At 35.4% G+C, this 26,906-nt stretch overlaps 1 protein-coding gene across 1 annotated transcript in view; it reads right to left on the bottom strand.

The window, feature by feature from the left end:
* nmo (serine/threonine-protein kinase nemo) overlaps positions 1 to 26,906 on the bottom strand; it is a 211,565-nt gene that overhangs the window by 71,193 nt on the left and 113,466 nt on the right. The window contains 2 exon segments of the mRNA XM_073087289.1: positions 18,329 to 18,384; positions 20,939 to 21,068. Of these exon segments, the coding sequence (XP_072943390.1) occupies positions 18,329 to 18,384; positions 20,939 to 21,068 (186 nt within the window).

Raw genomic sequence — 26,906 nt, forward strand, 5'->3', positions numbered from 1 at the left:
CAATATTAGTGTACAGAAATCTCATTCACAATTCCCTTTGTGAAGTTTTTTAGATCAAGGGCACTTAATAAAGGACGCCTACGGGCCCTCAGACGGTGATCCATTCAATGGTTTCGATTCTTCGCGCTTATTATTGTCCTTATTGAGGTTATGTGGGACGATTTATTTATTGGAAACTATTGTGGTATGAATACAAAATCCTCATACTAATGTTATAATGAGATTTGCAATTTTTGTAAACATGATTTTCACTCATGTACTCAAACAAATGGTACTTATCATCAAGAATACAACGAGGATAGTTCATTTACTTAAGGCGTAGCTTTATGGTCAACAGTGTCAACACCTGGCTCCATAAACAGGGTGAGTGTTGAGTGAAATCACAATTACATAGTAATCGAAGTTGGATAAGTATTCCAAATGATGATAAGTACCCTTAGTATGAGTTTTTAACGTTTTCACAAAAATGACTGTTTTTGTATTTGTTTACGTATTTGCCCATACATTTCCAATCAGCGTCCCAGCGAACTGTTATAACTAGAACTGCTTGGAAATGTATGGGAAAACGTAAACAAATACAAAAACAGTCATTTTTGTAAAAACGTTAAAACTCATACTAAATGTAAAGTATTCAGCACAATCAGTTTAAAACCAATGAAAATTCAGCGTATCCTTGACCAGTGTGTCAAGGACACTCTTAACAGAGAAGCATGTAGCAACAACTTAGCAAAACCGAAACTAACGAAGAAGTAAAAATACAATAAAATGTTCTCTTTTGTTACATAAATAATAAGAACCTCTCTTGTCTGGTTCCACTCTTAGTTTTGGTACCTACTGGGTAGACCATTTGAGTGTAACTTACGTGTTATGAAACAATTAAGCGGCCTTTCGTGGTCTTTGTAATCAATTGCTCAATTTGAATATCGAATTGAATTATAATTATTTAAATGCTACCTAATTTATCGTAACCGATTAACAAAGGGAATTGGGAGAGTGACCACTAATAGCTAACTATTATCCGCTCTTCCCGATCTACTTTTATCTGAGGGTGATGACACAATGTCCATGGGAGGCAATAGCCCCTACACGTGGACTGCATGTCCGTCTACTCTACGTCTAACCTAACCGATCCTGTATGAATATTGTTAATAATTTAAGCAGGTTTTAATTTAGGATAGTGGGTCTTCAAAGACAATCAAATCTCATAGGACTCACCAGGGGTCTACGGAGACACGTCAGTCTTCACACTATGGGAGACTATGCGGTCTACTGTATGTTATATGAAGACACTCGTATTTAGCACTGACATGCCATGTTTACTAGAGTTTGCAAGGGTTACAGCTAATTCCTACCCGTATACCATTCCTCTATTTTAAATACCTAGGTCCTAGTTTCTACGTGCAAAGGCCCCACACAACATATACACAAACTTAGTCAAAACCATAATTGAAACTCACAACCTTAAATCTCACGTGACACGTGAATATGTAAATCTACGTAGCAACAGTGAGTGCCCACTCGTATGTCTTGTTAATGGAGGTCATTTAGTTTATGCAAAGTGACGTCTCAACCGAGTCACGGAGCTAATGGCGCCCCGCAAAGGTCGCCGTCACAGATGAGGTGACTGCTAATTCATCATTCCAGTGAATTAGTGTCGAAACCGTTCGCGGGATGTACTACACTTATTGAATTTCAATCGACTTTCTTGCTCACTATCCTAACTAATTTTATAAATGTGAATGTCAGTTTGTTTGTTTGTTTCTTACACGTTCACGCCTTAACTATACATACAACCGATTGTTATGAAATGATGTACAAATATATTTTATTTTGAAGCATGCGAAGTCGCGTCTCGTTTTAGTCGGTATAAATGTAAAACGCTAAAAATCTAACGTTGAAACAACACAACATACCGCGCTAACAATAACTTTAACCATCTCATTGAAACGCAATCAAAAGCCGTAACGGAGGATCTAACAGGCACGTTGGAGGCTGCCGTGGGCGAGGTACCGCTAATTTTATTTGCCAATAATGGTACTCGGTGGATAGTTTCATTTCGGTTGCAATATTTATTATTTATGTTTTATTCTTTGGTTGTCAAGGGAAAACTTATGTAAAGCTAAATCTAAGTTTGTGGAGTTGCAACGTTTGACCCTCGGCTGTCAGGATTTCATGTTCTATCTATGTATCTAGATCGACAGACTTGGAATTAGTTGTACACAAACCCCATTGACATCCAACAAGTAAAATTTCGTCCTGTCAACACGGTAAGGACCAAAAACTGTAACATTTCATTACTAGGAAGCACTGCGAGCGCGCCGTGACGCTGCGAGGTTAAATCGGGCCACGCGGCCCACGCTGCCCGCTAATTAGGAAGCGCACGCACAAGGGCGCTGCACCGTGCACGATGCGCCACGAACGAGCCAAACAACAAAAGATCCTGATGCACCAACAAAAGAAATGTCCACCGCGCGAACAATGGACGAGGAAATACGAGAATTAGCGTGTTTAGAAACAAAGGCGAGTTGCGGTGAATTTCGATACGACACCAACCGCGCCGGCCGTGGCGCCGAGTGTCAAGGATTACTTTGTGTTTGCAGTTACGCTGAACTCACGTAGGTGGAGCGCGCAATAAAACGCCGACTCCAAATCCTATATTATTAGCCTCCGCGCGTCCACAGTGAATGCTGGAATGCGATCGTCAGGCGTACAAAGGGATTTCAATTTTAAAATATTGGCGTCTGAATGGGGACTAACGGGAATGCGGTGCCGGTTAACGCCGAAAGAACCCTAATAATGGAATATTTCTCCAACAAAAGCCGCGGCGAGAAGGCAGAATTGCTTAGTTCAATCATCGACGCGCTGTGCTTTCTGGCTGCCAATTTTCCTTCTTTGTTCTCAGACGTCGTGGCGACTACAAAGACTCGGAGTTCACATTTTTCATCGCCCAGTCACAATCTGCAGCTGGCTGCTAGTAGATTGGCTAACACTAATTGGGTAATACAATTTTGCTCGACACATTTTATTTCTCGCCAACACAGGCTTCTTCACACTACTACGAAGCGAATAGACGTAAGGTTCAGTCAGAGAGCTTTGTTATTGTCCCATATATTTGACACCCATATGTTTCTAAAAAAGTTTAACGATCACTACGTATTATAACAATTGGAATCGACTAAATATCGTAGCCTCTAGGTAGGAAACCATATATACGTATAAATATTTACCATTAGGAATCAGAATTAACCACCCCTTCCACTTCAAATTTAACCAGTCTTAAAAGTGTATACTACCGCGCTACTAAACATATTACATTTTTGAGTTATACGATAGCTGCATATTGCCGATATTAGAAACAAATAGATGTGACAACTATTTCGCTGCCATTAAACAAACAATTCTACCACTTCTTAGCGTCACAACTCTTTATATTGTCTACGTAACTTAGCTATTCGCCAATCCTACAGTAAACAGTAACGAAAGCTGATAGAAAATACCATAATGTACCCGTTAAACGAAAGTCACTTTTCCTTTTACAGCGCCACAGTATCTAACACTATCTAAGTATGTCGTAGTGTAATAATAGGCGAGTGTGGAGCTTCGTGGTTCGTGCTCCAGTTGAGTCGAGTGGCGCGAAGTGTCATCCAAACAGTATTCGTAGCTATACCGCCTATAGCGACCGGCACAGCTGTCTTGCCGTCCATTGATCTAGATTCTAGACGTGATATGAGACCTAATTTCACTCTACATCTAGCTGTGTACTGGTTGCTCAACGTGAAGTTTGGTTAGATAACGTTTACAATTATAAGTAGGTGCATATGAATAGTTAGTTATCATTTGCTTAAACGGTGAAAGAAAATCGGGAGGAAACCTGCATACCTGAGAAATTAAAAAAAAGTTTTCAAAAGTATGTGAAGTCTACCAATACGCACTTGGCCAGCGCGGCGGACTATAGCCTAATCCTTCTCATTCTGAGAGGAGTCCCGTGCCCAGCAGTGAGACAATAATGGGTTGATGGGTACATATGAATAAAAGCGTCTGATTATATTATCTACTCCTTTGAAATAATCTTAATAACAGCTAGTCTAGTCACGGATCTGTGACAGTGCAGTATTAGAAGTGCAGGAGAAACATCGAGTGCAACGCTACTTATGTATTACTGCTGGTCATATCTTCCCCTAATAAGAGGGTGCTTCCATCACTCTACTCCACTTCAAATTAAATTCGACAAAGAATTTAAATAGAACCATGCCTTAGAATTAGATATACATACATACATTCGAAAATCATTAATAATATCTTTACACAAAAGTCTCAACCGGAAGCTCACATAACCATTACATATAAAGAAAATATTATAAAAACTTGTTACCGCTCACAAGCATACAATCTGTAAAATGTCTATCTATGAATGCAAGCTTCAAATTATTCACGCTTTATTCACTCCAACACACACATAACACACATATTATAATGTTAATCACAATAACTTGCCCGTAATAAGCGAGCAATTATCGTTTCCATATATGTGTTTCCAGTTATGCGTCAAGCGGTTAAGTTTTGCATTCGTATTAATTACAGCACAATGAGTTTTATGTGTAAACTACAATGGAACAAGAGTTCGTTAAGTAGGTACCAAACTTTATTGGTAGATTAAACATTACAATAACTTTACTATTTTCTCACTAAGTAATGAACTAAATACGAGTATAATAATATATCTATCTGTTGTCTTGTGTGTGTTTAAGGGAGATAAAGCGAATTAAAAATCACACTGCGGTGGAACCACTACAAAAGCTAATACTACTTTATAAAAGTAGTGTAAAATACTGCTATTCTGTGTTTGTAAGGTGTGATTAGATGATTACACGATGGATACCAGATTAGTAGGTTTGCTGCTTACTGCATAACATGGATAACAGTGACTGCTTACCATCAAGTTGACTGCTCCTTCATACGCTCCACTTTCATGGGACAATTATGTAATACTTAGTGCCGTCGAAAGCATTCACTAGTCCAAAAAATCAAAGACGCTCTATGAAACTCTGCGATGAAAATTAAGAGAACATTGAAAAACAATGCACGTAGTAGCACGCAGATAGTACCACACCATAAGTATTTAGAAAAAACACCTACTATAACGCATTGAGCTATTTTGAGGACACACTACACGTAGTATCGGAGACGTTCAATGCTAATAATACGACCGGAATACGTAAACGCGGACAATGTCGCAAATCATGCTGTTTCACACGAGAAATAATAAATATTAAGCACTGTATGCATCATCCATTCCGTTTATAACTGAACGTAACTATACGATAGAGATACGAATATATCGGATCGTGTATTGTAGTTACTTTGTTACATAGACGTATGATTAGAGAGCGGTTGATCGTGGTCTGTGCTGGGGCAAGCCTTGAAGTCCACCCTCTTCGTTTATAAACGATTTTTCCAAACCATCCAAAACTAAATTTGAAATCACTATTATTGTCAAATTCAACATATATTGAACGATAGCTAAAGAGCGTGAGGTTTAATCAAATGTCTGATCCGGTATCCATGAAAGTCATCTCAAACAGACATCCCAGAATACGAATTTTCAGACCAATATGCTGATTAACGACCATTATTTCCATTCAATATATCCAATGTTTTGCCTACCAAAGTGAGACCATTTGAGAACTTATTCATACTACACATTATCAAATTTCGATATTACATCGATTAATTATTATTAATAAAGGACATTAGTGCACAGGGTACATCACCTGCGCGGTTGTGCACGTCTAATTTGTACACGAGCGGGCGATCAGCGTACGGCACGGCCACGGGCGGTGTGTACGGCGCATTACGCGCGGGGGAAATAAACGAGTGGCAATGCATTTTATTAAGCGGAAGCGCTTATTTCTATTTCGGTGCTCGCGTCGCGGGCGATGGGAAAGCTCGGAGCAAACGCACCACGAATACGAACGAGACATCGAAGCACTAGAACGCTAACTAACAATTGACTGTAACGCATACGGGTTACAAGGGTAACAGGATTCGGTAGTAAATTATACTTTATCGTTCTCGAGTTCTCGGCAAGAAATGGATCGTTGTGCGCGGATTGGATTCGCTGAGAAACGCGCATCGTTTATGGAAAATATTGTTCTATAGCTGCGCTATGTATAGCAACTAATTACCTACTAAAAGATAACATTGCAGAAAAACAGAGTAATACTAGTTTTACTTTCTTAATCTATCTGGTTGTATTTAATTTAATTTAGTTAGTTGTTTTAATAAATAGAACTGAATTCTTATTGCTGAAAAAATATATTGAATTATTAAGATAAAAATGCCTACGAGTCATGTCGAACATAAGAATAATAAGAATCAGAATCTCAATTACTTACTTTTACATAAATATACTTTTATGTAGTTTATTTTTAATGCAATTTTACGGGGATATAGTAAATTATAGTTAAAACCGTGGAGAATCTGATAGAAGAGTTTCTAAATAAAAAAGATAATAAAAAATAAGTAGTACATATGTCTGTACAATTTCCTACAAAACACCCGTTTCTTTGTTTACAACTCGTAACACGTCACAAAACTGTCATGTGCCGCACTGCACTCATATTTGGCATGAAAACTGTCGAGTTCATATTTAATGCAATCATGACTAACGCTCGGCCGTGCACAAAGAAACGTGAGTTCGTAATTGGGTGCACGTGTGAACGCTTCCTGTGTGTTAATCACACCATATTTATGTGAATCTGTCCAGAATGGTTCCTGTTCTCGTCATCCGAAATGTTAATGTTACTATGATCTAGAGTTATGTGCCTCTATGTTTATTTATAAGCTGAGGTTAGGAATATACGTATTCTACCAGTACCCTAAAATCATTCCAATCTTTGCTTTAGTTATTATGCTATCAGAAAAGGCACCCGTGTATTTTACCGGGTAAAACTAGCCATGTGTTATTCCAGACATAGTCTGTTAGATATACATACCCCTGTACCTGATTTCGTCGAAATTTCGTTCAAAATCATCTACATATTGCAATAAGCGAGAAGCTAATATAAATTCACACATTTTACAATAAAATCTTTAATCAAACATCTATATCATCTACGCCATTTTCCTTTATAACTTTTTGAGAGTAACTATATACGAACACAATATATTAGGAATCATATACGTAATATGTAAAAATATTACCAATATTATATTATTTTGTCCTCAATAAAAAGTACATCGTATAATATTGGCGTCCCCATCAGCGTACGAGACCGTCCGGCGCCAATGGAGAGCGTACGTACTGCGCTGTGAATTAAATAAAACTCGAAAGGAATAATTTGCGTGGGAAGAGAAATGAGCGGCACATTGTGTACGGCAACCAGCTGACGCGATCTCCGTTATCAGCTGACGTTTTAGAAATAATTCTGATATACGCTTTAAATATACGTCAAATAATATTTCTTTATATGTAGAATTAGTAAGCCTACATCAACCATTTTTTTTAAATTTCTAAATATATTAATTGTTTGTTTTAATTGCTTCTTTACTTCTTTTTCTAACTTTCCCACTGCTGGACATGGTAGTTTTCTCGGGGCTTATAAAATCAAGGTTTTCAGAACTCGCGTTTTAAATCTGTGTGACGCAGTTTCCACCCGATTCCAGATTCGAAATGAATTGATTTCTTTTCACGTAACTGCTTATAAAGTCTTATGAAGGTAAATTTGCACGAGTATTAATTACATTATTTAGATTAAACTTATTTTTGTCATGGGTACCCCTTACATTCCTAATGAATACAACTTCCCGCACCACGAAACTATACGAAACAAAAACTAACGGAACAGATGCGTTGGTAACAACCTATTCAAGTGAGCAATACAAAATGAGCGTAGATAGCATTTCAATAGACAACCTTCGATTATCCATAACTTCTGTAACCGACAGGGTTTTACGTCAGGGCTTTGTTTGCCACCGTCACGTTTCTCGTAGGACTGGGCCTTGCACGTTCTGAAATGGTTGCATAAGATAGCACTATAAAGAGTTGTGTAGGTTTCTAAATTAGTTTCAAGTTTAATAGAAAACATAGTTAATATGACAAATACAAGGCATAAGGGCGCATATAGGCCTCAAGATTTGGCGTCGGGTGCTATTGGAAAATTTTTGATTCGTACGGTATAGTAAGCCATAGTCCTAGTTTTTACCATCAAATAATTTTCGTTAACCTCGGTGGAGGCGGTTAAATATACATGTTATATTATATTATAATTAAGTAGTTATATTATATTATAGACGGATTTGAAGTCTTGTAAAGTATCCGAAAAAGAAAACCACGAAACGAACGGAGTTGAACGGACCTATTTCCTACGTCACTTCGTCACGTTACAGGCAAATTGGGCGTCAAAATCAATCGCGCCGGTGCCAAAGTTAAGCGTCGGGTGCTTTTGCAAATTGAATGGATGACAACTAGTGCCGAATTATTGGTTGGGTATGTTAACTCATAGGTCCTAGATTTACTTTATAAAGATTTCTAATTAAGTTTTGTATTTAATAGGAAGCATAGTTAAAGTAGTTCTTACTGTAATAAATAAGGTAAGGTCGCGCACAGCCCTTAAAGTGCTGACATGACATCAAGTGCTATCGAAAAATGAATGGTTCAAGCACAAGCTGAATTTCCTTTGTGATGCTCAAAGAAATTCCAAATAACTCTTTTAGGACAGAGCTACATACAGCTGCATTTTCTAACATCACCACCAGTTCAAAAGCCTATTGTAACAACGCTAAACAATGATACGTCACGTCGCCACGTGACAGGCAAATTGTGCGTCAGAATCAATCTCACCGGCGCCGGGGTAACGCACAAACGTTCGCTAATCGAGGCCGGACACCGGTAATTACACCGAACCGTTGCGCGACGATCATTTGATAATTGGATGCGAATGATCGAATCATTGAATGTTGTATTCACCGATAAATTTCTGCATAAGATACTACTATAAATAGTTGCATAGATTTTAAATTTAGTTTTGTTTAATGGACAAATATGTATAAATACTTCTTACTACACCAAACGAGATATTGTTGTGCATAGTCCTTAAGGTTTCATCGAGTGCTATCTAAAATTGAATGGGTAACTTTTATAACAGAATTTGTGGTTTGTAGGGCGTGTTTAGGTTTAAGGTTCTTATTTTACCATCTCAAAATATTGTTAAAACCAATAACCAACCAACCCCGTCAAAATCCAAATAATTCTTTCAAGAAGGAGATGCATATCGGAAGACAAACCCAACGCTCAACAATAATATGTCACGTCGCACGTCACAGACAAATTGTGCGTGAGAATCGATCTCACCGGCGCCGGGGTAACGCACAAACGTTCGCTAATCGAGGCCGGACACCGCTGATTACACCGATGACCGAACTGACGCCGCGACGATCATTTCATAATTGGATACGAGTGATCGAATCATTGCATGTTATATTCACAGATAAATTTGTCGTTGACCCAGCCTTATACGTTCTGCAATGGCTGCGTAACAAAGTATTATGTTCAGTCTTTATAGTTAAAGAGTTAGTTATAAATTCCAAATTTAGTTTTATATTTAATTGTAAATAATGTATAAGTACTTCTAACTGTAACAAATGAGATTAGGCCGTGTATATCGTTAACGTTTAGCGACGAGTGCTGTCGAAAATTGAATTGGAAATTGATAATCGGCGCCGGACACCCCAGATACACCGAACCGACGCCGCGACAATCATTTGATAATTGGATGCGAATGATCGAATTATTGCATGTTGTATTCACGTAGCACCGTACATAGGTGTTCGTTAGTTAATATGCGTAATAAAAGATATGGAGTGTGTTATTTTGAATAAATAAAGAAATGTATGTTACCAACAAGTACACCTTCGGCGTGCAAATATAATACTTAAATAACAACGCACCTGTGAGCGACTTCAAATAGAGCTCCAAGTTCTATCATGTGTGGAGATACTTGCAAGTTTGTTGCCGCCATTGTTTACCATTACACGATTTACATGTTCAGTTGCTACTCATAAAATATAGGCTTAACATAGCTTACCTTTTAAACTCACCTAAGTTTACCTAGTCATACCCTGAGGGTTAATAATAAATTTGGTAAAGATCGAAATTTGTCAATACCTAAAAATTTCCTTGCAATATATTATCAATAACGAACGTTAACATCGAGCTTAATAACCGTCGACTTCTACTCTCTACTCCTGTTCTACTAACATCCCGACAACTAGCAATCTAAAGCTAAAAATAAACGAAACGTATAACCCAAACAAAAGCGTATAAAAACGCGATAACGCAAATTAACCGTTCAAATCTAAACACAAATAATAGCTAATCGACGTAGAGTAACTAACACACTAGACTGATTACACTAAACGATTGGACGGGTATCGGTAGATTTGACGTATACATAGGGAAGGTATACTCTTCGATTAATCGATTTCAAAGGGAAATCGATTAATCGAAGGGTCGATCTTTTGTCATAAACATCGATTATTTTAATCGATCTCCAGCAATGGATGGATTTCGTGAATGGATGTTTCATCCTAGAAAAATCGATTTTTTCGAAGTTGATTGAACATTAGCAGATGTGTTATAGGTATTTGTTACGTTGTGTTGTTACGTGTTGTGTTGTTACATTTTTTTGCTGACGGATACGTAATTCAGTGATGGTTTGCTCCTGATGACTATTTTTTTTCGCTAGCTTCGTCCCTGAATTGATCGAAGTCGATTTTCGGAGAATCGATTCTTTGGGCATCATTTTTTTGTAAATCGATTTTTCTAACTGCGATTCGAATCGATCTTTATAGGATAGATTCGCCATCCCTACGTTTACACCATTAGTTGATTACACCATGTACCTAATAGGATTCCCTTCGATGGGCCTCCGTTTAATTCCCATTGTCGTCGGTGTCCGATTCGGAACGGACAAGCAACAGGTTAAGTGGAATTCCTTGTACAATAAACGCATATTATAATACAGTGATGTAACACGATCATTTACGAACTGCCCACACCTAACATTTTGATATTAGAGTAAAGGCTATTGTTTTGTTGGGAGTTTTAATATCAATATTAACAAACGGGGTGAGCTAAATAAAACCGTTTAAAAATACCAGTAGTTTAATAGTGTCATTTGTCTTGAACTTCGGTAAAATGATATTACCGAATGTTTATCAGTTAAATGTAACTGATAAACATTATACTGAATAATGCCCTTAGAAGGAGAGTTACTTCAGTCATTGCTTTTTCGCGTTTGCATAGCGCTATTAAAATTGCGTGTTTTGCGACTACATTATGCTGTATTCACGTTTTTGGCTTTTAGTAGCTACATGTAGTTTCCGAAAAGCTCATCGTAGATAGCCCACTCTAAAATAGCATGCCTGCTGGCCCCTATTATGTTTACTGGCTCTACACTTTTTAAGTTTTATACATTAGAATACAGACTTATTGTGATAGATAATAATAAAATGAAGAACAAAAAAATCGTTTTAATACCACGTATATTGGCAACCATTTTTACAACCGATACGTTATATAAAATAGATTTTATAGCAGCTTTAAACGATAAATCGTCAAAGTGTCGAAGAGTATGATGGCGAAGTGACGTAACGTTAAAATATAATCCCACGGCGGCGCTGCATATGACTCGACACCGTGAAATTGCACGGCGGCGTCGTGTAATCTCTGTCGCTAAGTTCACAAACTTTTAGATTGAATATCTTATAGCGATCCGGAGTATTTGTGAGAATGCTATCGGAATTGCAATATATAGAGATAAAATAAGGTGTCTGGTTGGAAGATTTTCAATACCGGGGACAGTTTTTTTATCCGCTTTTGCGAATACATGAAGCATACTGCGCAACGCTGCTCCAATACAATATTGGTAAGATTTAACGACAAACAGGCCTGTAAATTTTTTTTAAATGTTTTTGCAAACCTCTAAAACACCTTGAACAAGTTGACTTGACTACTATTCAAAGACCCTCGCCTGGAAAGCGAAAGAGTGAATGCAGAAAAAGTATCACATTACTACAACACAACATATAACATTTTTACTTCAACTATAACATGACGTGCGAAACATAGGACAGTTAAACTTCGCGTGCATGAAAAAGGTCACAAAAATGTGCCCCTAGTCAAACTTTAAAGAATTGATTATATTCCATGTAGCGTGACATGGTAGATAGTTTACAACATGGTAGCCAGAGCTATTGGCACTTATAGAAAAGTATGTCCACGTGTTCGCGTATAAGGTATTGCGATGGCACGACGTATTGATGATTAAACACCGTGAAATTGCACCGGCGCCGTATAGGTAATCTTCGATATTCTCAAATTCTCTAATTTAAAAATTTTAAATTGCATATCATAGCAATTCCGGAACGTAATACAGATATCGGTCGAAGTAATTGTAGTGTGTATATTTAGGAATAACATAAGTATGTAAAAAATACATTTGACTCAAATGGCATTTTAAAATCATTTAAATCTGAATGATAATTAACCGGTTTTATTAACACGCTGACAAGCTAAATTGCGAAGTGATTTATTACTGCATTTAAAATTAACAACATACATCGTGATCAAACGTCTTCTTCAAACTCTGAACAATTTTTCACTTAAAAACTATTTCATTTTATTTTCGAACATCATCATCATCATCAACTCATTACTATCCCACTACTGGGCACGGGTCTCCTCTCAGAATGAGAAGGATTAGGCCATCGTACGCCGCGCTGGAAATATCAGAGGTGCGAGCCTGGGTTTTTACCTCGGACCCCTAGATTAAGAGGCAGAGTTTCTTAACCACACACGGCTATCACTGATTTTTATTTTCAAACGCACCACTTTATCTACCAAATAAAAGTTTGCTGCTTTAGAATAAAATAATACTCTTTGTATTTCGCTAAAGTTACCTACCTTAGAACAATTCACAGGACAAGAGAACAAAGACATATTTCCACTACTAATGAAGGGCGAACGTCCCCGGCCGGGCGAAAATTCGATTACTTGCCCTTTGCGCAGTGTCGTCGACCCTAAATTGTTTCGTGGGTCCAAAGTCTTGAGAAATTCTTTGACAATACAATTTTGGGTTCGTTAGACGAGAGTTAAACTTGACAGAACGAAAATCCTTGAAGAACGAGCATTAGTAAATTATTATTTTTTTACTGTTGAGTAAACGCATATGAACTAAGGAAATAACAGTAACATCGTTATAAATGACAATAAAGTAATTATATGAATAAAATGTTACTTGCGTTTATTTAACTCATGTCTGAAGATGAAAGAAATATCGCATCCATCAAGAGATCGCGATTACGACCAAAGCCGTGGTACTTATTGAGATTAATCCAAGAAGCCTAAACCCAACGAGGATATCTTGTTTAGGTTAGAGCGCTGCTATGGACAGCATCCGAGTCCATCTCATGTAACGTATTCCAAATTTAAGGACAAATAATGATTAAGTGAACGTAGTTAAAATTTGATTAATACAAGTAACATTACCAGTTAGTAAAAAGCTTATAAGAAAATCAGGCTTAAAGCTAACCACGTTAAACTTTTGCTTGTGACTAGCAATTATAGTAGTGTCTAGTAATAATAGAAATTAAATACCTATAAGCCATATACGACATTAACTACACAATTTATTGCTAATACGCTTATGTTTGGCCTTACTCTCAACCCACAGATAAGTATTGTTACAGTTGTTTCCCAAAATTACGTCTCTACATTTTATTTCCCCGCTGCCGAGTGTTATTGAGTTAGAGCAGTTCATCTGCCGACGCTTAACTGCATTCTTTTACCCCTTTATCCTGCAGTTCCTCTGTAACGTGTCCTTCCGGAGAATTGTATTGTACGTTTAGAAAATATGAAATGTTGTGTTTACTACGAACTTCACGGAAATGTACGCACACTTCCAAGAGATACATTTATAAATAAGGTACGAAAATGATCTTCTACACTTTTAGAGAAATACTGAAGATAAAAAAGACTAAAAAAATTGGTAACACACAGATACCTACTCATATAAGGCATTCCAATTTACTTGTTTTGAAAAAACAACAGTAAGTAATCGACCCTTGATAGGATTGCTCTTGAAAGTTGAGTGTGTTACCATTGTCCAAGGACGACAATGAACGCTTGACGTCAGATTTCCACACTGCTCGTTTATACCTTCCATACATAAAAAAACAATTGCTTGACCAAATAATACATATAACACCTATTTAATTATATTTTTATATTAGCGACCACAAATAGACCAAAGCGAAATAACTGTTAACCGCCTAGAAATGCCGTGCAGCAGTTAAACTGACGTAACTCAATAACGTCCTTCAATGTCTGCGGCGGATTATTAAAACGTTGCGGGTACGAAACCGTTTGCAATTTTTAACTTTATACTACCACCGTTCTCTATAATTTGATTGGCAAATAAATAGTTTTAACTTTTATAACCAAAAAGCTTTTATGTGCATTAAGTATTTAAAACAAAATCATGCCCGTCTTTAATTAGTAAACCTTTGTCTGCAAGGATGAAATGATAAAACATCGTTATACAGGGTGAATTTTTAAAACGGGCCTTCAGGGCCAAATCGGAAACTATAAGGATTAGCGAAAAATGCTGAAAGGAGTGACGAGGCCGATTTTGATAAAAACTAAAACTGCATCATTACTTTTTTAAAATAACTTTTTCCCTAGCCGGAATCGAACGAGTTCATTTTGAAAAAAAAATGCACCCTCTATATTATTCCACTATCTGATAGTGTTGCTTATAAGGATCAAAATCTGGGAAGTAATGATAAATGACAAACTAAAAGAAAAGCCTCAATTTTAAGAAAATACATATTTTTTCATATTAATTTGGCAGTTAAGTTCCCGCCATTCATCAATTTAAACATTTCGTGTATTAACATTTTTATTGGCTCAATGTTTCTAATCATTCGAAATGGACGTTTTGTTTCCCAATAATTTATATTTTTATGTCCGACTTAGCTAAGGTTATTTTTAGGTCCATTAAAATAATAATAAATAAATAAATAATAATAATAAATCTTTATTTGCTTAAATAAGGTACAGTAAATTAGGTGTAATAAATAATATGACTTCCACTTATTTAACCTTAAAGGCATGCAAAATTACAATTTTATAGTCGCTAATTTTTAATCAGTTATACAAAATATACAAATTATTACAATCATGAATGTCAATTTACAAATTACATATTATTACAGCAATCATATCAATAATAACACAGGTCAACAAAAAATATCTTTTTGTTTGTTGCCCTGGATATCTCTTTGGATTTATTTACTTTCAAACTTACAAAATTCGAATATATTTATAAAATTGCTGAAGTGGCTCTTGTTTTTTTTTAATTTGGCATTTGTTGTTTTTTAATTATTTTTCCTCTGAAATCGATATTCCAGGTCATCCAAATTATAATATCATAAAAGTTATGTTTTCATAAATGTTAATAGTTATTCTTATGCAGTACAGAGGTTGCTACATAAACGTCACGTGACTCCCCCTCCCCTCATTTCGTGTAAATACCGTCGAAATCAGTGTTTTCTTAAGGTTAAAAGACGCACAACGCGCTTTTGGGTAAGTTGCTAATACTTGATTTATTAAACATTTCCATATTGTGTTTTTGTATTGTTTGTTTATGTTTCCGTGTAGTAAAGTACTTTTTTATTTTGGTTTATATAATATTCATGTTTATTTTGTTCTAGAAATATGAATACTACGCAAAGAAAATACAAATATAGCGCAGACGTTTTTTGTTACATTTGTGGTGTTTATATAACAATAAAACAGACGCGAAATATTACAGACTATATCAAAGGGGTACATACAGAATATTTTGGTTTACATATTGAAAAACAAGATAAGTCGTGGGTTCCTCATAAAGTTTGTAAGTCTTATGTTGAGTCGTTACGTTTGCGGAAAAAAGGAGAACGCCGCGGACTAGAATTTGGTATTCCAATGATCTGGATGAAGCCGAAAAATCATTTTGATGATTGTTACTATTGCGTAGCGGATGTTAAAGGTTGTTTAGGTTGTAATAAAGCAACAAACTACGAAGAAATAGTACAGAAAATGTTGAGGAGCTTTAAGAATATAGGAGCACACACGAGTATAAAATTGCTATCTCCACAGTCATTTAGAGATAGATTTCCTGAGAATCTGCGAGATTATAGTGAAGAACAGGGAGGGCGCTTCCATCAAGGCCTTAAAGTTATGGAAGAGAGGTATAAGTGAAGATGGAATAGTCATATGATGGCAGATTACTGCTGGTCTTTAAAAAGAGATTGTCCTGAAAAAGGTCATAAAAGACAAGCATATAAAATATATTTTTCAGAGATTTAACATAAATATACATATGTTTTTTTGTTATTTGTCACTTGTTTTTACCTTAATTGAATATTAAAACTTGATAATTTATAAGAATATTTAATAAAAAAAGATTTTTACTATAATACTTGTTTTTGTTCTTATACTGACTGCCTTTTTGTATAATATAATATTGATGAATTAAAAAAAACTAGAGCCAATATTCAAAAACTGTTTTTAGTTTCTTAAATTAATAACATAAAAGTATTCGAAACCACTCTCACTTCAAGGGCAACAAAACCACTGTTGACCAGTGTAATCATATTAATAGATTTACTTGCTATGGGCGGAGTATCGTTTAATACAGATGTAAAGTTGACAATTTGCGAGAATTACTTTTTAGAGTCAAATCCGAGTGATTACTAAAAAAAGAGATATAGAAAATCATATTTAACGTTGAAACGAAGTTGTAATCAACAAACAATAAGAATTTACTATTTAATCAGTTATCTATTTTCATTAAAAAATCAATCCTAAAAACGGCGGTAACTTATTTGCCAAACTATTACTTTCTCATACTAAGCCGTATGTCATAGTCATAATCGAATAATTAGTTGATTAACCAACAAATTCTTCAATGGTATGACTTATGTCTGTTTCTGTGTCTGTTTTGTTATGTATAATCCTTAAGGATTAGTATGCCAATGTATGGAAAAATACGTATTTTCTTCAAAATTTTCCTTTTCCTTTAATTTGTCACATAACATTACTTCCCAGAATTTGATGCTTATAAGCGACACTATCAGATAGTGGAATAATATAGAGGTGTAATTTTTTTCAAAATGAACTCGTTCGATTCCCGGCTAAGGAAAAAAATATTTTAAAAAACGAATGATGCAGTTTTAGTTTTTATCAAAATCGGCCTCGTAACTCCTTTCAGCATTTTTCGCTAATCCTTATAGTTTCGGATTTGGCCCTGAAGGCCCGTTTTAAAAATTCACCCTGTATAGCCAAAAATTTTAAATCGTAAATATAGCTATCAGATGAATACTTTTTACTTTGAAGTACCGCTTCATTCTTGTTAATAGATAACTATTTAAAGTAAATTTCCTAGGCACCAGTATTAAGTTATTTAACATATATTTGTGAAGACTAGCAACTTAATTAGGTATTAGAGATATACGTACCAGTTAAAAGCTATTTAATGTGTACCTATTTCTCAAAACTAGCAGATTAATTAGATATCAAAGCTACATCTTTTAATGTGGTTAAAAATAAACGTACAATTTCGTAAAGTAGAAATTCAGCCGTCTGTCAACACGGCCAGAGTGTGGCCACTAGAGAAGTGGGTCGACAGCGCGGAAGATTGACTGAAGCCTGAAGTGTGCCGCCAAGTCAAAAAGGTTAAAAACCCAGCATATAGAGGTATAGGCTAACCAGTTTACACGTACCGAATATGAGGCTACGAGAGGCCAAAACGTTAGGTTAGTTTGCAAACATACCTACTTTTTCTTTTGCTTGGTTTGGAAATTTGTAAGGAACCTTTAAAACCTTAGAAAGTAATCGGCGGAGTACCTACGCTTTTTGATAGCTTGGCAAAAGTAGAGTAGTTCAATTTGTCAACTGCAAACTCAGTATAGCTTTATTTTCAAAAACGTAAACCGATTGCGATTCTGAAATTACCTTCTTCGAATGAACATAGATTTAATGAAAAAAATATTGAAATAATTTTATCGATATAAGTCATACGCATAAGTAATAAAACGTACTATTTATCATATATGTGCTATCTACATAGTTTGTAAAATGCACACTATCATTACGAATAGTTGCTAAGTGCTTAAAGATCGCATGTCACAAAAAAATAGGAAATACGCGAGTAATGAGAATCTCTACTTACTATCTTAAGCTATGTACTTACAGACCAAATGTTATAATGTTTATAAAGGATACATTTCCTGGAAGAAGTCGAGGCTAGGCGGCTGGAGGATGTCTAACGCCGATAGAACCTGCAAAGAAAAAGCAACGTTACAAATAAACTCAGTGATAGACTTAGCGGGGCTGCACCCACCCCAAACAGATTAGCAGGCAGACATACCGATCACAAAATCCTTGATTTATTTTTATACCACGGATGGCACACGTATACACATATTTTTTTCTTTTATATATTTTAGAGGAAACCTACGAGATATTTTGATATTGTCATGAAGATGAGATATTCATTTGATTAACACTATACCATAATCGAGAGACCCGTACCCAGCAATCGAACACTGGTGAATTGCACACTAAAGAATTGTAAAACGTCACACTGGGAGGTCAACTCCGTATATTCGTCACCGAAATTTCAGATGGCTTCGAAAGTTCTCCTTTTTTTATCGTCGCGAAATATAATGTTAAAAACCAATTAAATTCATTCGACAATTATTGTTTTAGGCTCTACAAAGCACAGAGTTCATCCGTCAATCGATCCTTCTGTAATTAAAACTACCCTCGATAATTAATAATACACCTTTATTATACGTCAAACCAGTTCGAAAAAGTCATCCGTAAGTACTGGAGTATGGACGAGGAATCATTCGAAACTTCGGATTTTTCCGTTGAGAGTATATCACCGTATCGGGTCGACCCAGCACACAATACGCACCATGGGAATCCATTATCGCATTTCATCGGTATTGGTAATCCTGTTTATACAACCACTGCGCACATACCGCAAACAATGAACGCTGATCGATAAAACACACTGTGATGATGAATAAATTATGACGAGAGCGCACACCGCATTGTAATTAGCTTTATAATTGTTCTACTGAGTGAAAAATTAAACTTTTATCTCCTATTATAAATGTCTGAGTTAAGTTACTTATTTTGTGACCATGTAGGCATGATAGCGAATATACTAAAGGTTATCGATCTAATTAAGTATTTTCTCAAAATTGACGAACTGACTACGGCAACAACGTACCAAATTAGTTATTATCTAAGTTAAACCGAATTTAATATTGTGTATATGTTGTTCATGATAGCATTTTCCGGAGTTCAATTCCGGTGGTACATCGAGTCACCCATCTCTGCCTTATAATAGCATTGTAAAGGAGCTGCTGTATTATATTTTAAATGGATGTACATTCGCACAAGACGCTCCAGGTTAGCCCTTTTGGATAGAAGCATCAATATGAACCACACAATTCAATATAAACTGTATGTACCCCATTAATCCAATGTCATTATAATGAATTAAATATGCATAATTCCTTGGAAATATTTAAATAACCTAAATAAAAAACATTTTGCATTACGCACCCGGCATGTCCAATATGTACCGAACTACCGAGCTATGTCAACAAGATTAATAGGAGCTGCATCGCCTCAACACAGGGCATACCATCACCGTATAAAGCTTGCACCGCTATGTGGAATATTCCAACGTACCACATTATATAAGCAGGTGGTATGTAATTAAAATATAAATTTTAACACTTACAAAAATTTTACACATTAAGATTACTAAATCCGAAAGGGAACTCGCGTGATATCTTTTAAAAATTGTTATTTTTTTTATTTTGACTTCTTGTATGCAGAAATATATAAGAAATGACAAATTATCATTTTACAACTATTACGACTACTACGTAAATTTATATAATTCACAAACAAAACACCTCCGGATAATGTATTGCCTATCTGAGTGACATAGGATCAATATATGTATCTTGGGTTCGATTTCCGGTCAAGCACACATCTCAAGGATAAATGTACATTTCCTTTCTGTATCTGAGAATTTTTATTTATTTTTTAATTTATAGTTTATTGACCAAAAAATATTTATTTTTACCCAAATTAGACTCCAACTTACCAGTTTATTTTGATAGAAATGCCAAAAGATCGAACATAATGAACATATATAGAGTCTCTACAACAAACTATAAATAGGATTCGTATCCTACATGAGGTCGTACCGCATGTATTGGAACGCTTCAAGCGTAAGTCTGGCTAACCACATCCTTCAGATTAGAACGCAGCTGTTCTACAATATAATTACTATAGAGCAGGCATCAATCTACATACAAGTCTCTCAGACTACACACTATTAAGTCTACTACTGACTACTACTGACTACACTATTAAATTAATATAAAGGCGACTTTAATTATAACAGTGTCATGTTTTAATATGGATTTAGGATAATTTCCATTCCGAAAAAAATATCGACCACTAAGTCAGAAACAGATTCCGCTACCGACTATTTTAGAGAGGGATATAGAGACTAATTTGAAAGTTAACGTCTCTTCCTTACACGAATACGAATCAAAAAAATTTTTCGAAGTGTATAGTTGCTGGTGACCCCAAAGAGCTTTTTAGGTTCACTGTGTTTTGTTGGCGAGCATCAAGTTCAACCGTGATAAGAAGATTATGGGCTAGAAGGGTGGGATAGTTTTAGTCACTGATTTGACACTATAAAGTAGAAATAAGTGCAACGGCGGCGCCACCTTAACCGAACCACTAAGCAGTCTATTAGTAGTAAGAATAAAAAGATGTAGAAGAAACACTACTCACGTTCTCGTGCTTGAAGAAGCAGAGCATCTTCAGCTCTCGGAAGACGCGTTTGGATGACACGAGCGACTGGAACACGTTGGGAAGTTTCTTGAGCGCCACACGCCGGCCATCGCGCGGGTCCGTCACAGCCCTGTTGACAATCAAAAATAATAATTTTAGAAAGCAGTTTTTGAGAATAAGTATTCTTAAGAAACCTGAAATGCAAAATCGAAATTTAAGGACATTTTGAAGTCATATTAGAGATTGATCCTGAATAACGAATTTCGATTACAGTTCAGGGTCTGGGTGTTTGTACATTCGTGTGTGTGTGCGTGTGTGTATAAGAGAGAGGAGAGGTTCTTAAACGGGTTAAAAGGGTAATTAAAACTAATCATCACATGCCAGTTGCCATACTGTTGATATGCTCCACAATATACATAAAGTCATTCTGGAAAGCCCTTTCAGACATGTAGAATTTCCCATGAAGTTCTCATAAATCGTTAATGCACTACAATCAGAAATTACCCACTGTTTGTCATAATTAATTTCGGGTTTATTATTGTTAAAATATCCCTTTATTTTGCGGTGCATTGTATGTGAATTTTAATTTGTGTAATTACCCGACACTAAATACATCGGTATGTGGGCATCAATAAAATTTTTGATCAGTTAAAACACCACAAACAAATTAAACGCTTTTATGAACATCAATTTCACTTATCACGCGTACGAGCGAACGAATTGCTACTCAAATAATGGAAAATCACGAACAGACTAATTCGACTTTAATTATCTGCATTGATTGCAATTTGTTCACGCACCTGAACAGCCCTTCAACAAAATAAATGTTTTATTGATGGCGGGAATTACTGACGGCCTAAACCTTCGCGATTGAGACAGATTGTCCTCGTTTTTATTTATTACTAGTTTTTGCCCGCGGCTTCGCCCGCGTTTAAAATAAAATAATATGACTTCCTAACATACATAAAACTGAAAATTCGTACCTTCATTGGAATGACGGTGGCGCCATCTGACGAAAATTGGTCGTACCAACTCTGGAACCTTCGTGGGCTCATAGACAACAACTTTGCTAAAGATTATCACTTGATCAAATGCATAGTTTACGATTCAATCCTTACTAATATCGATTAAAATATCGAAATATCGATTTTTTTGGTCCAAAAAATTCTCCGATTAATCGATCTTAGATCGCCATCCCTAGTTCCCGTGGGATTTCCAGGATAAAAACTATCCTATGTCCTTTCTCGGGTCTCAGACTATCTTTGTACAAAATTTCATTAAAATCGGTTCAGTGATTTAGGCGTGAAGAAGAGACAACCAGACAGACAGACAGACAGAGTTACTTTCGGATTTATAATATTAGTAAGGATACGTATTTTCCTTATCCTATTTAATTACACTTCAGAATTTATACTAATTATTAAGACAGATTACCAATACGCACTTGGCCAGCGCGGTGGACTATGGCCTAATCCTTCTCATTCTGAGAGGAGACCCGTGCCCAGCAGTGGGACAGTAATGGGTTGATGATGATTAAGACAGATTAAGTAAATGTAAATTTAAATTTAAATTTACTGATGTTTTATGATCAATGAACTTATTTAACAAAGTAAATAACAGTTCTACGCAATTTTTGTTAAGTAGGCCATGTTTCTTTAGTTTGCTAACATCATAAAAAATTATTCATCTATACTAATATTATAAAGAGAAAAACTTTGTTTGTTTGGTTGTAATGAATAGGCTCAAAAACGACTGGACCGATTTTAAAAATTCTTTCACCATTCGAAAGCCACATCATCCACGAGTAACATAGGCTATATTTTATATGAAATATATTTGATAAATAGATTTTGAGGCGGTACAAAGTTTGCCGGGTCAGCTAGTTATTATTACAGCTAGCTAGTTATTAATATTCACGTATAAAATGTAGAGCCATTTCGCGCTATAATAACAATACCCATAGGATTATCGCGTGTGTAGTATCAAAATACCTTTTTTCTCACTCACTCTCAAAAACGAAACAATAATCATAGTTCTTATAACAAAAAGGCGACACTTGCAACCCCATCCGGAGTTACCCGCTCCAAAAATATAGTCTACTAAAATAATTGTTAATGAAATAATTTGAATGGAAAGCTATTTTCGCGCCGTTATATTTATATTTAGTTTATCTATAATTTAATTAGGAAATTAAAACCCTTATAAAAATACGAAACAGGCAGCGTTTACGATGCGGTAAATCCAGAGTTAAAAGTGTAGAAGAGTCTTCACTAATTTACTGAAATAAAACGAGGGACCAGTATATGGTATATGCCATAGACTGAAGGTTCAGCTCATTCTCAGTAGTTAAACCGATTAGTTGAACCAACGGTTAAACCGTTGAACTAGTCAGACTTCTTCCCAGTAGTTGTACAGAGCATAAATTAATTTAACACTTTATTAAAATAAATGCATATATTTATATTTTTTACACGTGTGTTATTGACACAAATTAGTTTTATAGATTACAAGCTGACCCGGCAAGCGTTGTGTTGCCATATAAATAAAAAAATGTTAAGAGAGAAAAACCCTTATCACTTAGGGGTACGAAAAATAGATAGTAGCCGATTCTCAGACCTATTTTTTTATTTATTATTTATGCACACACAATATAGATATACCTACTAAATATGCATATAAAATTTGGTGAAAATCGGTACAGCCGTTTCGAAGGAGTACGCTAACTAACATTGTGACACGAGAATTTTATATTTAAGATTAAATTTGAGGTCTATCCTTGTATATATATTTTGTATGAAATACTTCTTTACCTCACACTAATACTCCTAAATTCCCTCACATATTACATTCATTGCGATGTTCGCGTACATTCGTAATATCATGAGCGTCTTTTATTAATGTTGATCACACTTAATATTACAAGCATGCGATTATATTGAAATATGAATAAAATATTACCGGAATATAGCGGGAAACCTTGATAGAGACCGAAAATATATGCAATTACAGTAGCACGTGGGATGTTCAATTTAAATGGCCGGTATCCTTTTGGCAATTTCCATGTAAACGTGGGTTGCTTATGAGCTTAACGCGGTTATATTTATATAAGAGTAACTATAGTTACTCGATTTCACCATAAACTTTATGTAGATTTCGCAAATCGAGGCCATTTAATACAAGAGTATTACAATATAGATCTTCACATAAGAAACGAGACAGTAACAGAACTGTCTTATTTTTTCTTCCATTCTATAGGTTCACGGTTCGAATTTGATCCTTATAAGCGACACTATCAAATAGTGGAATAATATAGAGGTGTCATTTTTTTCAAAATGAACTCGTTCGATTCCCGGCTAAGGAAAAAAATATTAAAAAAAACTAATGATGCAGTTTTAGTTTTTATCAAAATCGGCCTCGTAACTCCTTTCAGCATTTTTCGCTAATCCTTATAGTTTCGGATTTGGCCCTAAAGGCCCGTTTTAAAAATTCACCCTGTATATCATAACTCCCATACAAAACTTGGACGTATGAGTCGAGATATTAACAACAAAGCGACAGTTCCTAATGAGTTGAGCGGGTGAGCGCTCCACCGCGCTACCCGAACAGAATTCGAATACGCCATTTGCATCACAAAACGGGCGATATTAGACACGCGTGCTGATGGCGTCACGACCGGCGCACCGTGATATTGTAAACGTGGCTTTACTACCACATTGTTTCAATGAAACCATGGTGCGACCGGGTTTATGCTCTAATAATACAATATTTAATTTTTTTTAATATATTTAATTTGTAATGAAATTATATCATGCTATTCTGAATTTTGTTGGGATGAAAAACATTCAATGTAAGGCTTAATTCAAATGTAAGGGTAAATTCAAATGTAAGGGTTTTTAGGATATTTTAGATATTATCATTGTAATATTGCTTTATAAGTTAAAATATTTTTAGTTGAAATACAATGTCCAAGACCTTAAGGTGTCACTAAATCACGTCAACTAATTTTTAAAAGACATAAATAAAAGAAAGAAAGAAGTCTGAAATTATTAAAAACCAATTAAAGTGTTTTTTAATCATTCTAACATATAAATTTGAATTACTATAACATTTGAACCGTAATGTAGAAAACTTGTCATCAACGATAACTTAAAGAAAAGTCTGCTGTTAATAAACCTCTTCAGTGCAGTCCAGTTTTCAAAAGAAATTTAAAACCACCGGCGACAAAAACAATTCATAGCTTTAAGTTTCGACGATAGAGCGTCTGAAAACTTTTAAAAGTTTCGTTATTTAAGCCCTTTGTCGTCGAAACGCTTATCACTTTAGACAACCTAGACATAAATATTGTATTTTAAATTTCCTTTTCGTGTAATTAAAGGAACCCTTTCAGGTTTAATTCCTGGAACGCTACCGCAACACCTATCTATGCATTGTAACAATAATGTCAAGCGTTGTTGTGTTGTGTTTCGAAGAGTGTGGTAAGTGAGAAAACCTGTTACAAGGAATTCTATGTAGCTCTTAGGGGTAACAACGCATACGTGAACGACCACCGACGAGGCTCCAATCCTATTTGGGGTTAGTTACGGATTTAGGTAATGTAAGCATTCATTTCGTTATAAAGTTTACTGCCTTCTATGCAACTTAAAATTGCTTCTTCGCTTAAATCTTTTTGGGATGTTGAATACTGATGTCCATGTACTGAAGTGACCTTAACATTAGGTCTGAATTGTTATTTGCTCCTTAATGATAAAAATATTATAAAATACTTTAATTTGTATTAAGAACTTGATAATACTCGTTTGCCAACGTAATCGTATGAAAACATTAACTTAGGTCCTAGGCATACGAACTTATTCCTAAGGTAGCAATACATTTGTGATCAACTTCAAATAGATTGATTATTATTTGGATAGATGTTACATTTGCGCTGTAAAGCAGACATGTGCAAGATATGTATAGCATTTATGTATCCATACTACACCAAGAGTTCTATTGTCTGTTTTATCAAACAAATCTTACGAATATTACACTGTTACACATATCTGTCAACTAAACAAAATAATACTCATACCTATAATTTGCTCATATTAGGTATGTGATAATATTACAGTAAGAGTAAATAACTAGTATAAATACTAGTACTTGGTATAGATTAAAATTTACTTTCATGCAACAATGAAAGCCAGTTAAAACTGGATTTTATCTTAACTTTATAAGTATTAAGATAACAGAATAATCTAAGATTATTCTCCTTCTGAATGACATTGTAAACCAATAATGTTTTAGAGACATCCATTAAAGATAAACCTAAGATTACTTGCCAAATATAAAAAATCTAAATAGGTAAATCTTATTTACATACAATATTATGTTATTGTCTTTACGAAATACGAGAAAAATACTCCACTTGCTACTTAATCTGTTGTATTTTGCTATACATAAGTAAAAATATATATTTGGGAGGCGGCAAATCTTTTAGTTTTATGACTTGGGAGGTAACACCTTTCCCTTTTCCCGTTTTGACTAAACACAGCAATATCAACAGCTTCTTATATTTGTTTTTGATTAAAAACTTATGTAAGTGTCAATACTGCCTAACAAAGGACATCTCCACTTAGAATTAACTATATAGTTTTCTACTTAAATTTAATAAAAAAACACTAACTTTATATAACTCAAGCACTTAATAAAAACCATTAACAAGTCGGTTGACAACCTTACTCGTCGCAATTCGCAAAACCCTCTTACTCATAATAAAATTCGAACTAATCCGAACCGTCCTCCGCCCTGGTTCAAACGGGGGTCCGTCGGTCGTTGCACCCCTCGTCTTTCACGGCACCCCCATTTCCCTAGCACGTAGGGACTCCAAATTAAATGTGTCATAAACCGGACATGTCCGTACATTTTATAGAAAGTCAGTCTCGTAACAAGTATTAAAACATTAGTTCAGAATTCTCGTAAAATTATAACA

Source organism: Epargyreus clarus, unplaced genomic scaffold, assembly GCF_041222505.1.
Source record: "Epargyreus clarus isolate Ecla_fem2 unplaced genomic scaffold, WU_Ecla_fem_2.2 ptg000026l, whole genome shotgun sequence".
Taxonomy (NCBI): domain Eukaryota; kingdom Metazoa; phylum Arthropoda; class Insecta; order Lepidoptera; family Hesperiidae; genus Epargyreus; species Epargyreus clarus.